Below are 18,410 nucleotides of genomic sequence, written 5' to 3' on the forward strand. Positions count from 1 at the left end.
CGAAAAGGAAGAGATCTGAGTCAAGTAATAGTGTGACTCGGAAAAACCAAAATAAGAAATGATTATTCTGGGCAAAGATGAGTGTCCGGTTCAGTGCACAAGGTTTGAGGAGCAACATGCTCTGATATTCTCGACTGCAATAGGGGGATTTAGCATAATTAATCAAGCAATAGGCTCAAGAAGGAGAGGTAGACCTTTTAGGTATCAATCATCCTTGAAGGACCATTTAGACTCCCAATCCTTGTTAGAAAATTCTCTAAACAGTCTCAATATTGGTCCAACTCTCGAGGAGTTAATTTGTCACCACTCTACTGAATCTCTAAGAAAATAGATCCAAGACATGAGAAGGCTTGAGACCGGAACCATAGAAACAAACTCCATCACCAGCTCCAACACCCTGGACTACTTATCAGTCCATCAAAAACTAGTGACCATGTACAACCAGGAACCAGACCATTTAGTAAGGAACTTGGATGAGCTCACCAGCCTTGAGGACTCTTCATGGATAGAAACTTGGGATAGTCTCTCGATAGAGCAGTAGCAGCAGGTTACTTCTTTAACAACTCTTGTACTTCAGGTATTCAGTTATTTATATTCTCTATTATTCACCATATTTAGTCAAATAAATCTGCATGTCTTTGCTTTAGACTACTTGGTTTGCTGCTCCAAATTAGTATTCAACAATATGAAAATCTTGGCTTGGAGTGTAAGGGGGCGGGGGGAGTAGGGAGTTATAAAGAACCATCAAAAGATGGTGCAAATCATAGAATCTAGATATACTTTTTCTCTCTAAAAACAAAAATGTTAGATGAAGAAGCTATGAAATACTCAAAAACCTTAGGTTACTATAACTACAAGTCCGTAGGATCAGTGGGTCTAAGTGGATGACTTTTGTGTGCTTGGAAAGACAATCTAGACATAGTAGCAGTTGATGCTTCACAGAGGTTCATAGAATTATCTGTGAATACAAACTTCTTGGTTGTTCTTTGGAACATCATCCTTCTATATGGCAACCCTAGCCGTGGGGATAGAGCTGCTCTGTGAGAAAATTTAATAACCTCGAAATCCTATCTCAAAGGGACTCATTGGATCCTCCTAGGTAACCTAAATGATCTAGTATACTCTGAGGATTATGTTGGACACAATAGCAGACCTAGGACATCTCAACACCTCATAAATCTGATTGATCACTTTGCTCTCTTGGATCTGGGATACTCAACACCCTTCTACACCTGGTCAAACAAGCAACAAGGGAAGAGAGGGGTGCGAGAAAGACTAGACAGAGGATTGGCTAGTTTAGAGTGGCTAAATTGGTTCCTCGAAACCAATCTGTCTATCTCGCCAGCAATTAACTCTGATCACTCCCCAATTTTGTTCAATACCAACCTTGATCCCACTATGGTGAAAAAGCAGTTTCACTTCTTACCCATGTGGGTCCATCGCAAGGACTGTGATAAATTGGTAGCAGAAAATTGGAATATCTCAATTGTTGGCTCTAGAGCTCACTCAATTGCAACCAGACTAAAATCTCTAAAGAACCATCTCAAAGCTTGGAACAAGAGCACCTATGGCAATATAAATAATAATTTAGTTGAGTTGGAGAAAGAAATCCTTCTAGCTCAATCTGATCTAGATGAAAACAACAAATTAGCAGATTTAGAAGCCCAATATAACAATGGGCTCCTTGTTGAGAAGCAATTATGGAGACTAAAATCCAAAGAACTATGGCTCTCAGAGGGTGACAGAAACACCAAATTTTTCCATCATCAAACAAAATTTAGAAGGAGATGGTCATCAATTGAGTGTCTAAAAGAAAACCAAGACAACTGGACCATTGATCCCCATGTCATAGCAAATCTTCTCAAAAACAAGTTCTTAAACAACTTAAATCTAGAAGAAGATTTTGATCCTACTCTCCTGGATGGGCTGCAATTCAACCAAATTTCTCCTGAAGAGAGTTAATACCTTTTAACCCCCCCCCCCTCAAAAGGAAGAAGTTCAATAAGCTCTATTCCAAATGCTCCTTACAAAGCTCCAAGTCCTAATGGCTTCACTGCTTTCTTTTTCCAGCACTACTGGAACCTAGTGGGAGATGACATCACCTCAATGATTCAGAGTTTTTTCAGTTCTAAAAAACTGCTTAAATAGTTGAATCACCCCAACCTTGTCTTTATTCCAAAAAAGAGGGGTGTAGAAAAAGTAGAGCACTTTAGGCCCATCAGTCTAAGCAATGTCCTATACAAAATCTTAGCCAAAGTCTTGGCCAATAGAATGAAACCTTTGCTTCCAACCTTAGTCCAACAAAATCAAGCAGCCTTTATCAAAGGCAGAAGCATCACAAACAACATCATCTTAGCTAAAGAAATCACTCACAAGCTAAGAACCCAAAGAGGAAAAGGAAAATGGGCAGCTCTGAAAATTGATATAGCCAAAGCTTTTGATAGAATGGGATGAAGGTTTTTCATGGAAACTATGAAAAAATTGGGCTTCCCAATTAGTTGGTGTTAGCTAATTTGGCAATGTATTTCTACTCCATCTTTCTTAATAAAGCTCAATGGGTCATCTTATGACTTATTTACTACCAAAAGAGGTTTGAGGCAAGGGGACCCCCTCTCACCCTACCTCTTCATTATTGGTATGCAAACTTTCTCAGCTTTGTTGTACAGAGAAGAAAGCTTGTCAAAACTCCAAGGAATCAAGCTTGCAAGAGATTCAGATCCCATCACTCATCTATTATTTGCAGATGACTATTTGATATTTTGTAAAGCATATCCAGAAACTTTCCTCCACATCAAAGCCACTCTCAGGCTATTTGAACAAGTCTCAAGGCAGCACATAAATTTTGCAAAATCTGGAGTCATATTTAGAAAAAACGCGCACAAAATACATAAAAAACTGTTGAACAGAACAATAAGAATGAAAATCATAAGTTACAATACCTAGGGACTTGGATAGCAGAAGGGCAAGGGGGGAAGAGGAACACCCAAGAACATCTTGCTGAAAGCATCTCTCACAAGATAGAACTCTGGCAAGCAAAAACTCTTTCCCAAGCTGATCGTACCACTCTCATTAAAGCAGTTACCCAAAGTATCCCTCTGTACATCATGCAGACATGCTACTTTTCTGTGGGTCTATGCAAGAAAATGGATAGACTGCAAAATAACTTCTAGTGATCAGGTAGATCCAACATTGTTGTAAATTGCAACTTAAAATGGAGTACTATTTGTTCACCCAAAGCCCTTGGAGGTCTAGGGATAAGCAAATTCTCCTTTATGAACAAAACTCTACTTTTGAACTCAGTCTAGAGACTAATAAATCATAGGAATAGCCTTTGAGCCAAACAACTAGAGCAAAGTATGTAAAAGGGAAATGTTTTCTTGACTTGAAGGCAAAAGCCTTAGATTCGGGGTGGTGGAAAAGCATCATCAAACTAAAAAATGAGCTGAAAACTCACTTTTTCTGGAAACTTGGAGATGGGAAATCAATCTCAGCCCTTCTAGACCCCTGGGTTCCTCAACTAGAAAATAATATCCCAATAAGAAGAGCTGGGAGTACAGAACCCACTCATTTGAAGGTCTATGATTTAATCACATAAAACATAACCCGAGATGCCGATTACCTCTATTGGTTGTTTGATGATAGAAGTGTGGAAGCAATTCTCAACATCCCCCTAAGGTATTCACAACAACCTGATAGTCTTCTTTGGAAAAACTCAAAGAATGGGGAATTCTCAGTGAATTCAGCCTATCATTCTCTTATAACAACCACAATTCAAACATAGACAAATATAGTGAGATGGTCTAGAATTTGAATGATTCCATGCTCCTATAGGTGTCAAATTTTTGTGGAAATTCTTACATAAAGCAATTCGAACAAAGACAGTTGTCTAGATCTGTAGAAGGAGAGAAGACATTTGGTGCACTTTTTGCAAATCACACCCAGAGACCCAAAAACACCTTTTTCTAGAATGCCCTCTTTCTAGGGTTGTCTGCATGCAAGCCCAAGTTGGGCTCATGCCGGAGGCTTTTCTAAACTCAGGACAGGAAGATCTGATGGAATGGCGGTGGCAATATAATAGCCATATAAAGAATAAAGCCTTAAAGTACACTTATCTTGCAAAAATTTTTGCAATTCTCAAAAGCATATGGGATGCGAGAAATTATCACATTTTTAATAATGGGAAACCAGATCCACTACTGATCCTACGCAAGGCTGGTAACTACTGCACTTCTAGAGTCATTGAGCCACAAAAATCATATTGTTCTCAATTGAATACAGAATGGAATCTACAAGAGGTTCTACACATAGCTCTTCTAATCATCTTAGTGGATGGATCATGGAGCACTATCACACACAGTGCATCTATTGGACTCTTTATGTTCTCACATGGATCTCATCTTCTCATTGCAGAAGGACAACCTTGCATGGCAAGATCATCATCAGCAGCTAAGCTCTGGGCAATAATAAGAGGCTTATGTAAATTTTTTTGTATGGGCTACAAAGAAGATTTTTGGCTATCGGATGCTAAGGAAATTCTTTTGAACCTATGAGGAACTGATAAAAACATCACTTTGAAACTTCAAGCACTTTATGGCCATATATTTGAATTATTGTTACTTTTTGAAAATGTAAAGTTACTCTATGTAAACAGGGAGTTAGTTAAGCCAACTCATGAGCTTGCTAAAAGAGTTAGGCTTAAAAACATTTTTGTTAATAGAACCAATCCCCCTACATATTTACATGCATGTTTTTTGGGTGGCTGTAAAAGGGGGATTCAATTGTACCCATGATGTTTATAGTGGTTCCTTTTTTATTGAAAAAAAACAATACATCTAAGGCCATGGTTCTCCTATGCTATGTTATTGTTGTAGAAAAAGTGATTTTTTCCTTAAAAAGTTATAGTATGTAGATCATAAAAAAGGGTCCTAGTAGGGTGTGGAAATTTATTAAGGGAAAACCATAAGAAGATGGTTTTTTTTTTCATCACATGAAAAAAAAAAAACAAAAACTTTCTTTTCACACACTAGCATTTGCCTATTTTTATTTCACTAAGAAGACGGAAAAACGTTAGCCTAAAAAATTTTGTGCAAATCAAATTCCACATATTATATGCATTATGAGTAGGTAAATATGAAAGTTAGCGTTATATAATCAAAATTTAACTTTTATGGCCTGCACCAAATTAAAATTAAGGCAAATATCTGCTTTATGATAGTATGGATAAAATAGATGACCATGACAGCAGCAACCAAAATGACAATGTCAGCATATATGTCTGAAAACCTCACAACTGACCATGCTTGTGTCCCAACTCTTCATGTATATATACTCTGTCCTAAGTCTCTTGGTGGGAGCAGACCCGGATTCCATGGCTTGACTATTCAAATACCCATTAATCCCCACACATTAACCTAACCATTCAAATATCTCAAAGGAAAAATAAAAAATAAAAAGATATATACGGTGCATAATTCCAGACCTTCACCCAATCTCCCGGAAACATTGCAGGGCTGATCAGTGATGATGCAATGAGAGCGCTCTTATTGGATCTTCAGTCTCTCTGAAACCTAGTTCTGAAGCTCCTTCAGAAACAACCACACAAGTGTAATATGGGATATTCTTGTGGCCTTGTTTATTACAAGTGTTCCTTGATTCAAAGCAGAATAGCCATTGGTTGGGAGTTGGGTCTTCCAAAACTGAGACACACATGGGCGTGTTGACACAACATCGCAGGCCCAGAATAGGCAAACCAACAACTAGTTCAACCCAAGCCAAAGGTGGCCAAGACAAAGCTCGGAAGCAAAATTCTGAATGTTCTTGTCTTTCCTTGTCGTTTGAGAGAAAGAGACTGATTTTCTTAGCTTTTCAAGTATGACTGACCAAATCCCAATCAAAAATAGAAAATGAATTAATGTTCCCTCCTTCTGATGAGCTGATAGGGGGAAGGATGATATCCACTTTCTAGGTTGGAATCACCACAATGCAACCTCTTTTCTTTCAACCTTCTTGTCATTTCTTCGTAATTCAGGTTCTCTCTCTCTCTCTCTCTATTGTTCTTGGTGAAGAACAGTCACGTAATGTAGTCTTCTCATGCCTAAAATGATTTTCTCAGTATTCATAGCTGCATCAATACAGGTGTAGAAGACGTAGGAGAGAGAATTAATTCTCCAGTTTTGCTTATTTTCCCATGTAAATTATTCTTCCTCATTTCTATTTTCCTATATTGTATTTGAGAATTTTCAGGGTTCCTCAAGTTAGAGACTTCAATTCATATAGACGATCAGTTATGGAACGAGTGGGGCTTCCCAATGGCTTTGACTTTAACTTTGGCCGGAGATTCCTTCTAATGGCTTCCTCTCCTGAGACTGCTACGTCGCCAGAAACATCTTCTTCATCATCATCACCAACAACTCCGTCACCATCGTCATCACCACCAGCACCTCCGAAATCATCAGCACAATCGCCATCATCATCAACCCAAAAACCTCAACCCCCCTCTACAACTGAATCACCACCTTCTCCTTCCTCAAACAAGAATAGAAGTCCACCTTCACCATCATCATCCAGCGACGCTCCTCCACCGCCACCGCCACCACGACAGCAGTCCTCATCAACACCATCTTCTTCTTCTTCTTCTTCCGGGGCATTGTCACCTCCAAGTACGCCGAAACAAAAGACCCCATCGTCGTCGGGTTCACGTTCACCAACACATTCTGAAAGCTCGTCTCACAATTCGTCATCCGCACCCCTTCTAGTAGGACTCGCAGTGACAGCGATGGCGTTATTACTCATTATGATTGTCGTCTGTGTATGCTTATCCAATAAGAGAAAAAGAAGGCCGCAGAATCAGCTTCCATACTACACTGATCCTCCTTTTGGACACAAAGGTACTGATTAGCTTTAATCCCAGTTTCTAGTTTAATCTCAATATAGTTGCAGATATAAACCAGCAACATTGATCTGGACAATATTTGAATTCTGACGTTCATTTTGTTGTTGTTGGCATGTGCACCGTGCACGGCCTGCAGGCAACGCATACTACAATGGCACGCCGCTTCAAAATTGGCAGTATAACAGCCCCCTACGAGGGGATCACATTGTGAAGATTCCCCCACCTCCGGGCTTTATGGGGTCACCGGCGGCTGCAGGGTGGCATGCAGCACCGCCTCCACCTCCACCAGCGACGAGCAGTGGTGACTTGAGCTCCACTTCCTCAGGTCCACACAATCCTCCGTTGCCGCCTCCTTCTCCATGCGTCGCTCTTGGATTCATCAACCAGAGTACCTTCTCCTATGAAGAACTAGCAGCGGCAACCGGTGGATTCTCTGAGAAAAACTTGTTGGGTCAAGGTGGGTTTGGTCATGTACATAAGGGAGTGTTGCCAAATGGAAAGGAGATAGCAGTAAAGAGCCTAAAGTCGGGTAGCGGGCAAGGAGAGAGAGAGTTCCAAGCAGAGGTGGAAATCATCAGCCGTGTTCATCACCGTCACCTTGTTTCACTTGTTGGCTACTGTATGGGTGGGGGGCATCGGATTTTGGTCTACCAATTTGTTCCCAACGGAACACTAGAATACCACCTTCATGGTAAGCTATATTCTACCTTATAGTTGCTAATTGAGAACCCATAATCAGGTTTTAAAAACCGATCCGAAAATGGAATCCTTTTGGCCACAGCGCCTATAGGTTTTTGAACCAGCGGTTCAACCGTCTAGTCCAAATGGATCGGGATCGGCTTATAATGTTTTGAAAAATAAAAAATAATGAAATAATCCAAAAACCGTTCATTGGGTTTAGCAATTTAGCGGTTTAACCATCTGGGTCAGTCGTTCATTAACCAAATCAATGATTTTTTTTTGGGAAATTTCTGGGTCAAACATAAAATGGAATCAGACAACTAACCAATTCCCAGGTTGAACGGTCCAACCATCCAGTCCGGTCCGATTTTCAAAACAGTGCTTGAGAGGACACACATGAACACCATTAATTGTCACTGGAAGCAAGGTGCAGGTAGCTCAATGTTGGGTGAAGGGTCATGACTTATCATTTCAAGGAGGGCCTGAAGATATTTCAATTGTCCACGGTCATCATCCTATTAATAGATTGTTCATTTGACCAATCGTGACACTTTTTCTTATACTAAGTAGTAATGCACCAAATCCGTCTGCTGGCATTAGTCCATGGTCCAGTCACAAAGTTCTTTTGCACCAAAGATTTGACCATATATCTCATCTTTCAGCTTTTAGGCTCTGTTTGTTTGCAATTAATGCAATGGTCTAATTCTCTAAATGCATAGAAGTACATTATTACTCAATACTTACTACTCCCATACTGTAAATGCGTGGGGGTGATATGATCTCCACTTTATATGAATGAAAAGGAGGCAAGAGGAAGGTTGTTTGTATGGGAATGATATTTGCACCGCCAGCCACGTGAGTGCAAATGAGACAAAAGTGTAGATTTTGCATCAGGTGGGGAGTGTAAATCATAGTTATAAACAAAGGGATGCAAATCTGAACCGGGTCCAAAATTAGTCTTGACTCTTGAGTTCACATTTGCACTGCAAACAAAAAATAATTAACCTCTGCTGCATCAACGACCACCATTAAATTTTGGTTTGCAGGAAAGGATCGTCCCACAATGGATTGGCCTACAAGGCTCCGGATTGCATTGGGATCAGCCAAAGGGCTTGCATACCTTCATGAAGATTGTACGTTCTCTCTCTCTCTCATATTTTCAGAACTTTTGCCATTAGTCCTCAAAGCAATCTCTCTCTCTCATATTTTCATTTAGCTTCTGATAATTACTTTCAGGCCACCCTCGCATCATTCATCGTGACATCAAAACTGCAAATATTCTGCTTGACAATAATTTTGAGGCCATGGTATTTAGATATTCCTGCATTCTTCTTTTAATAACTCTACATTATTCATATTGGCCTCTGTTCAATATCTGATCTATTTGCTGGATTGCAGGTGGCCGATTTTGGGTTGGCGAAACTCTCTTCTGACAAATACACTCACATCTCAACACGAGTCATGGGAACATTTGGGTGAACATATATCTAAATTCCTAGTTGCAGAGTAGACATCATGATATATATTCTGAAAGAGATTTTGTTGATTTGATATTCTTTGCTGAAAATACAGGTATTTGGCACCTGAATATGCATCAAGTGGCAAGCTAACTGAGAAATCTGATGTTTTCTCATTTGGTGTTATGCTATTAGAACTGATCACTGGACGACGCCCTGTGGATACCGCCAATTCATACATGGATGATAGCTTAGTAGATTGGGTTTGTAGCAATTTTCTATTACTGATGAGATGATTCTCTGCTTTCTTCTTTGCCTTAGATTTGCATAGCCTAAAATTTCAGAAGGGAAAGAAATTAAACTCTCCTACTATATATATATATGCCATGCTAGAACATGATAATGTACATGCATACAGATCAAAGGGTGCAGCATCATCAACTGTTAACAGACAAAATCAGTATCCTTTTGATCTCAATTTTGTTCACAAACAACACTAGTCTAGTTTCTTTGCCATGCATTAATATCTTTCGTTGATGGGTAAACAGGCAAGACCCATTTTGACACATGTACAATCGGATGGCAACTATGGAGAGTTGGTGGATCCTCGCCTTGAAAACAATTATAACCCTAGTGAGATGGCACGCATGGTAGCTTGTGCTACTGCAAGCATTCGTCATTCTGCAAGGAGGCGCCCAAAAATGAGTCAGGTACGATACCTATAGTAAATTTTGGGCATTCAACTAGGGATGTCAACGGCTGAATTCCACAAGGTTTTATAAATTTTAGACTCTACCCCATTTCCTATAGGGATGTCAACGGGTCAGACCCTCCACAAGTGGCCTAACCTGAACTTTGACCTAAAAGTACATAATTTTCAAACTTGACTTGACACCATTCACAGCATTTCGAATACTTTAAAAAAATCTTAAACTTTAAGATTATAGAATTAGAATTCAAAAAGTTACAATACATTGTATATATGCAGGGCCGATCCTATAGGGTTGGGTCAGCCAAAAACGAACTGACCTGGACCAGACTCGGGCCGAAGAATTAAAACATTAACCCGATCCTATAGGGTTGGGTCAAGTTGGATTTACCATTTAACCTGTCCCATTGACATCCCTACCTAAATCTCCCAATCTATATCTGCCCCAAAACACATAGTGGATTGGATTTTGAGAATTCAAACTCTTCCTACACATGAAAATGCAAGACAATCCCTAACTCTACCCTCTTAGCATTCAAGGATAGAGCAAATTGAGTTTAGATCCCACATCTAATTTTTTATTATTTCTTAATAAATATAAGCAATAAAATAAAACAATATGAACAAACCATAAATTAAATTCTAAATATTTTATTAGTATATTATCAAATAGCTTTCACATAAAATTCAAAATATTATTAAATTTAACACCTAGTACATAAAGTTTATATGCTTTCCAACAAATATGGGTTGGGGAGGATCAAGTTGAACCTAATATTATACCCTATGCATGCCCATACGGATTGTAGAATTGAAAAACCTGTCCCCGGGACAGATACCCATTGGATAGGATAAAAATTACCATCCCGACATTGCGCTTTTTCTACTTTAGAAAACACCATCAAGTCAAGTGAATGATACTGATACATTCTATCAAACAGATTGTGCGTGTTTTAGAAGGTGACGTCTCACTGGATGATTTGAATGAGGGGATAAAACCTAGCCAAAGCGCTATATTTGGCTCAAATGGCGGGGCTTCGGACTGAATCTATAATGGCACTGGCTAGCCAGGAACCGGGAAGTAGTAAGTATTGGGGTCATTTGTGATTATGGTCTCAACCCGTCCTCAAGCAATGACTCCCGAGACATGAGCCAGATTGAGAGCAAATGGAAGGCTCGAGTTAATGAAAATTTCTCCTTCCATATATCAGACTCAAAAATATGAGATCGAGTCTATCATTTGTATGTTTTCTTAGTAGGATTGCTAATCGGAATTGATACATTGTTGATTTGAGCTTTATTCGAATTGGTATGTAGTACTATATACATGTAACCATGGAGGAGCAGATGTAGCTTCTATTATCTCTTGCTTTATTTGGGTTATTTCCTGCATGAAGTTAGGCTCATGCATAGAGTTATTTGTAATGGTGTAATGCACCAGAGTGCAAAAGAGAATGCTAGAGGGAGGGTAAATTTTGCATCGTATTTGACTGTCTTATTTATTTGCTAGAAGTAAAATAATGCAGTTTTCACCTTACTCAAAAGAGAATGCTAGAGGGAGGGTAAATTTTGCATCGTATTTGACTGTCTTATTTATTTGCTAGAAGTAAAATAATGCAGTTTTCACCTTACTCAAAAGAGAATGCTAGAGGGAGGGTTATTTGTTTAAGAGTGAGGTAAGTGAACCCCATTTTGTATGAGAAAATTGATGTAGGAGGAAGGTAGGGCAAATTTTGCATCGGTTTTTGGGATGTAAACCTATTTTACATTGACCGATTTTGAGTGGAAAACCTATTTCTATTTTTACTTTCAAAGAGAAATTTTATTCTCGTTTTGGGTTGTGTTTGGTAAGAGTACAAAAAGCGAATGCACTGATGGTACAAACACAAAAAATTGTCAAATAGAAAGATGGAAATCCAACTTAGTTTTGCATTCATAAATTTAAAGTATCTTTTTTAGTTGTGAGTGGTGCAAACATGAATTTCAAGGGTAGAGCCAACCTATTTTACATTGACCAACTTTTAGTGTAAAATAATTGACAAAAAAAAAACAAAATTATTTTCATTCTCAATGCAAAGATGTATTCATGTCAAACACTTGCAAAACTGAATTTAAAGTATCTTTTTTAGTTGTGAGTGATGCAAACATGAATTTCAAGGTTGGAGCCAACCTATTTTACATTGACCAACTTTTAGTGTAAAATAATTGACAAAAAAAAAACAAACAAAATTATTTTCATTCTCAATGCAAAGATGTATTCATGTCAAACTCTTGCAAAACTGAACTGGAGTGCAAATTCACTTCAGTTCAAAATTTGCACTCTTATCAAATGTAGTTTAGGCTCAGTTTGGAAGGAGTACAATACAAATATGTAGAGTATAAAACCTTATATTTTATATTATTTTGTATGTATTTGTACTGTACATATATTTGTACTTCTTTCGGACTGAGCCTTAGGTTGTGTTTGGTTGCAATGCAAATTTATTTGCATTGATACAAACTATGGTAATGCACAATGATCAAAGTATCAGTATCGAGTATTGTATCAGATAACTTGGATACGGATGAGCTTTGGAAACACATGGATACGAATGAAAGATATAGAAACACTTGGATACGCTAGTGAAATGCATACAAATCACATAAATACATTCATCATACTAAACCAAAGGCTGAATTATCTATAAATAAGATATAAACACATGAGAAATGCATACTTCAATAGGTTATATGAAGAGAAATATTACAATAAACAATACTATGACTCTAGAACATTCAAACATTGTACAATAATTATCACTCTTTCAATTTTATAATTATAATTTTCCATTTTTATTAATTTTTGGAAATATTTATTAATTTAGTATTTTATTTAAATAGCAACCATTTTTTAAATAATAAATATGTTTTCATTCTTAACATATAATGTTTTTATTTTACACATAATTGTAAAATAAAACAAGTAAACCATTTAGGGTAGATAAAATAAATTATATTTAATTTTCAGTTTTTATTAAATTTTTTGGGAAAAATGAATCTTAAATTATTCGTTTTGGTTTTTATAATTATAATTTTCTGTTTTCCATTAATTTTGTTGGGAAAATTTATTTATTTAGTATTTTATGTAATAACTCTATTTTTTCAAACAATAACTATGTTTTCAATTTTAACATATAATTATGTGTAAAATAAAATATATAAATCATTTAAGGTAGATGAAATATATTATTTTTATAATTTTTAGTTTTTATTAATTTTTTTGGAAAAATTAAATCTTAAATTATTTATTTTAATTTTTATAATACTATTTTTAACTTGTATTAAAGATAAAAAACAATCCAAAAGTACTCAATGTACAATTTTGTCAAAGTAGACACAGATACATCTCCATATTGATGTGTATCGGATTGTATCCACCGATACGATGCAGTACGACCCAACTCGTAGGATACCTAGCTAGTTGTAGAGTATCCTATATCCGTGAATAAATTTATATGTTAAATGAAGTAAAGCAAGACTTGAAGAAAAATAAAATAAAACACAAAACAAAATTAAACCAGGATTTGCATTTTTTTTTCATTTGCACTCCCATACATTTGTACTAGTGCAAATAAAATTGCATTGCAACCAAACAAAGCCTTAGGCACAGCTTGGAAAGAGTACAAATACAAACATGTAGAGTGCAAAACCTTGCATTTTGTATGTATGTGCAGCTATGCATTGTACATATTTGTATCTGTAACCCATCCCAAACTGAGCCTAAGTGCAAAAACAATTAAATAAACAAATTTGCTTTCATTTTTAGTATAGAAGTACTCTTATCAGATGCTTGCAAACCAAACTAGAGTGCAAATTTAACTCGGTTCTGCATTCTACTCTTACCAAATGCTGCGTCTTTTTTTTTTTTTCCGTTAAAACACCATTTCATCTTGAAACACAAGTGTTCATGTTTAAATCCTCTTTGGCAAGATCATTGTGTTATTCCATTAGTACCATGTCATTGCCACTTTAGCCAAATTGTTGAGACTTCGCCTTTTGGAGTAATAAATGTCAATTTGATGTCTCTTCAAATTGCCCTTAGCATAGGTTTCCATGGAAAACATTTTGAGATGTTATAACTCAAAACAACTTCCAACCTAACAAGTTTTTAACCATTGAACTCAAAATGCCTACATGGTGCTTAGGGGGGCAAAATTGCTACTTGAAACAACCACAGTACTAAACAATGCTTTAGGGGATGTTTGGTTTTGGTGCCGGTTTTTCGAAAAACGGTGTCACATCAATGACATGTAGGCATTCCCACTACAAAGTTATTTGGTTCATGCGTTTTTCATAAAAACAGGAAAAATAGGCAACACATCGTAAATCAAGATGCCCTTAATGCACAAATCGTCAAATTTGACGATTCAACGGTTAACTGATGTGGCGCTGATCCAACGTGCATGATGACATGTCGTGAGGGGAATCATATATTGCTTCACGGTGCACGGTGCACGGTGCAGTAAACCAAAAAAATACTAAAGTAGGGTTTCAATTGCAAAAACTCCTTCGCCTGTTATCATGTGTTGTTTGTCGATTCACCGTATGAACTTGTTGTCGATAAGAAACTTTGTTTTGCATGAACCTGTTCTTTGATACCTTATTATAGAAATTTTTCCCCTTTTACCCAAGCCCCTACACCTCCATTGCCAAAAAAATCAAGAATGTGCGAAGGGTGACCCAAGAGATGCCAACTAGAAAGAGAAAAATTTACTCAAATTACCACTCATTAAAATGTTAAAAAGTGTAACATATCATTGTAATATACACAACCTTCAGAGGATTATCCCATTTAGATTTCTTAGGCTACAAGATCAACCAAATAGAAAATTTTGAGTAATCAATCTGTTATCTATGAAGAAAAAACTACAAATTGAATAGTTATAGTCCTACCCCTGCTCAACACATCCAACGGTAATTACCTATGTTTCCTTTAGATGCTAAGCACTATGTTTCCAGACATGAAGTACCAAAATCTACCACCTTAACCCTCATCTAATCATTCAATAGTAAATGGTTGGGTTTCAAGTCTCTATGAATCACTCCTTGTGAGTGAAGGTATTGCATGCCTCGAGACATATCAAGAGCTAACCTTACAATTGTTTCAATTGAGAGGGAGTAAGGTTCCTTCTTGTTAAGATACATCCTAAGAGTTCCTTGAGACATGTACTCTATGATGATGCAATACATAGGAGGCCTTTTACAAGTTGCAATGAACCGCAAAAGAAGGGTTAGTCCTTTGTGATAAATCATAAAAAACACAAGAAATTGCAATTCATTACTTTCATGCAAATCATCATGAAGATGTATATGTTGCATAGACAGATCTAAGATGACTCTTTTTTCTTTTTCAAATCTTTATGGTGTTCAATATATAAAACCTAGTTGTACATAGACTATATTTGTATATTTGTATATATGCATACGTTAAGTAATAAATTATACTTTACCTTTTCAAAAAAATGTACAAACTTGACAAGATTCTTCTATTCATGGTTAAATTGTTAAACACAATAAATTTCCCAAAATATTTTAGAACTCCAACACTCATTCCTATAGGAAACTTCTAAATTCACTACTGAATACCTCATCTGTGGCTAGTTTCAAAGAAAGCTCCAAGCCATCTTTCACATAAACTTCATAATTCACTACTAAATGCTTTATCTAGATCCCAGACTTTACCTTGACACCCCAGATTTAGCTAGGACATCAGCTAGCTCATTTAATTGCTAACAATGGAATCCATCTGAACAAGCAATTCAAACTTTTTTCCTAATGAGCTTCTCTAACTATGAAAATGATTTTCTAAGGAGCCACTTTTTCTATACTCACTCATAAATTGACTACTCCATAATACCCCTCCATAAATATGTTTCTCCAATTATTCAATGCCCACAACTTTAAGCCTTGAACTACGTACAACCAATATTTCAGCCCTTAAAGATTTACCATGCCCTACTGGTCACAATAAACTAAGCAATATTCTACTTCCTTCATCCCTTATCATACCTCCTATAGATTCACCCGGGTTGAGTTGCACCCATCAAAATTCAATTTTAACCAACTAGCTTCCAGAGGGCTCCAATTCTCTATTTTTGGTTGTTTCCAACTTGTTAGTCCTGCTACAATTTGATTATTTATTTATCATAGAAATGTAAATAAAGAGGATGTTAACTCCAACTTGTTAGTCTTTCTACAGTTCTCTATTATTGGAGCCCTCATTCTCAAAAATGCAACTGAAAAAACTCTTAAATTATGTTAACTCCAAATGGGTAACTTGGGTTTAATTGGTCTAAGATAATCAGGGAAAAATGAAGAGGATAAATTCTCAGAATTAGAAATAAAGGAACAAGTTTGTAACAAGCAAAACAGACTTATGTAGCATCAAATTTCGTTTATTAGAGAAATATAAAATAGTTTTCGTTTATGTTTTCATATGGGATTATTCTAATATTCCCCTTTTCTTGTGTGGCATCAGATTTATCACGATTTTATAGAGGATCCACACTGGCTTCATTGCTTGACATCTTCAACCAAAGAGGTTAGTATCTCATCTTACCAAACGAAAATGTTTAGAGTATTGCCATTTTTTTTTTTGTGTACGATTGAATTTTTTTTTTTTTTTTGAAAATTTTCTATGTATGTTTAGAGTATTTCGGGGTAGATTTTTCTGTGTATGTTTAGAATCTTACCGATCAAAAATGCTGGATTTAACACTTCTGGCCTGAATGTCTCTTCTTGCAAACCATAATATATATGCACTACTATGATTCCCTTAGCTACTAGGCACCTCACCTGATGTAGGACTGATATATAATCCAAGGCTAGAATAACAACAAATTTTAAGAAAAACTAAAATGTAATGATGATGGTTTGTATGTGCCAAGGGTTTTGAAACAAAATCTCTATAAACAAATATTGGACAAATGATAATGTGGGGCCTCTTCCCATTTTTTCTTTCCCTTACATCTTGTTAGAATTTAGAATGTCTACTTCATAATTGACATCAACCCTTTAAAGTCTCTACATTACCCTTCACAGTTACAAAATTAAGCTTAGTGGGATTGATAGCAACCAAGTTTTCCAAATTATTCTCCCAGGCAAGGTTAAATAGGAATCTATCCAACTTCGAGCACAAAGGGGTTTCCTGAAGGTTGGACCAAGTGTAACTGGCTTGCAGCAGAGGTATTTCCTTCATATCACAATCTTTAATAAAACTATTAAATTTCCTTATGCTTGTTGAGATTACCTGTTGGGGATTATTGGTTTCATCAGAGAATCTAATGACGTTAAAATCCCCGCCCAGGCACCAAGGACCATCCCATAGCCCCTTGATTGCATATAGTTCCTCCCACATCTCATTCGTCTCTCTATAGGAATTAGGGCCATAAACATTGGTTAAAACCCATACACACCCATTCTCTACATTCTTGCACTTAATGGAAACTGAGAATCTGCCTATCAATTCTTCCACTACTTTCACCACATCCTCCCTCCACAGTGTTACAATCCCCCCCGAGGCTCCCCAAGAAGGAGCCGAGCTCCAACCTAAACCTCCAGACCTCCAAAAACTCCTCACCCATCTCCCATCTAATTCCATCAATTTGGATTCTTGTAACAATACAATATTAGGTTTTTCCCTTCGGAGTAGGTCTTTGATCACCCTTCTCTTCCTTGCACTCCCTAACCTTCTTATATTTCAGCTAATAATTTTCATCAAGACAAAGTAGCAAAAGAACCCAATAAGAGGCCATATTCTCCTTATTTTAGGCCCTTCCTCCTATCCCCTCTACCACTGAATTCTAAATCCCCCTTAATGTCTGAAATTAGCTTTTCCACTTCAGATCTTTTTTTCTTATTTGTTCCTTCCCCCCCACCCCCCCATCCTAATACAACAATCATCCTCTTTCTTTTCTCCATCATTTCCAGCCAATGTCTGAGGAAGAATTTTACCCTGCTCACACTTATTTTGGCTACAACATCTTTTTTCGAGTCCTTCCTTTTTATTTTGTTCCTCCATCATTATACAAATCAACTCCCAAATTCTGTCCGCCTCCCCCTTACTACTTCCTTCCAACACCCTCTCTCCTCCTTCCACTATCACTCTCTTTCTTGCATCAGAACCTCCAGGATGGGAAGCCAGGATATCTGTTACAAGCAGAGCAAACAAGTCAGTACCTAAAACAGAATTGACACCTATACTTGATAGAACGGGGGTAGGACTAGAATCACTGGAAATGACTTGCTGATAGGCGGCAACTTATTTTAAAGCCTTTCCCCTTTTTGGACAAGATCGTGAAGTAGACGTGATGAAAGAATCACTTCCTGACGACCTACCCACTTGGAAGACCTTTCTCTGTGTTTCTGACACTGGAATACCCGCATCCATCCTCATAGCCGATTCTTGTCCCTCTCCACCAACATCATGTAGTTCATTAGACTCACGGTCAGCTCTCTCGACGAAGGGAGGAGGAGTTTTCACAGCTTTAGAACCATTTTCTTCACCATTTCTAGCCTTCTCGCCACCTGCCTCTTCAGTCTCTTCCTCTAGAAACAACTCTGTATGCAAACTTTCTGTTTCAAAAAAATCATTGTTGCTTTTCAAAGACAGACTTCCCAGACTTGGCGTTTC

The 18,410-nt window shown here is 37.2% G+C and overlaps 1 protein-coding gene across 1 annotated transcript; it reads left to right on the forward strand.

Annotated features, from left to right (window-relative positions):
• The first annotated feature begins 5,789 nt into the window (after nt 1–5,789).
• On the forward strand, nt 5,790–11,568 carry LOC104588187 (proline-rich receptor-like protein kinase PERK15). Its single transcript, XM_019196105.2, has 9 exons — nt 5,790–6,028; nt 6,244–6,887; nt 7,029–7,583; nt 8,620–8,706; nt 8,810–8,880; nt 8,972–9,048; nt 9,146–9,293; nt 9,579–9,740; nt 10,681–11,568. The coding sequence occupies exons 2-9, from the start codon at nt 6,287–6,289 to the stop codon at nt 10,783–10,785; spliced, it is 1,806 nt and encodes a 601-aa protein (XP_019051650.2). The 5' UTR covers nt 5,790–6,028; nt 6,244–6,286; the 3' UTR covers nt 10,786–11,568.
• The last annotated feature ends 6,842 nt before the right edge of the window (nt 11,569–18,410 follow it).

This window comes from Nelumbo nucifera, chromosome 1 (genome assembly GCF_055504915.1).
Source record: "Nelumbo nucifera cultivar China Antique chromosome 1, China Antique-T2T, whole genome shotgun sequence".
Lineage (NCBI taxonomy): Eukaryota > Viridiplantae > Streptophyta > Magnoliopsida > Proteales > Nelumbonaceae > Nelumbo > Nelumbo nucifera.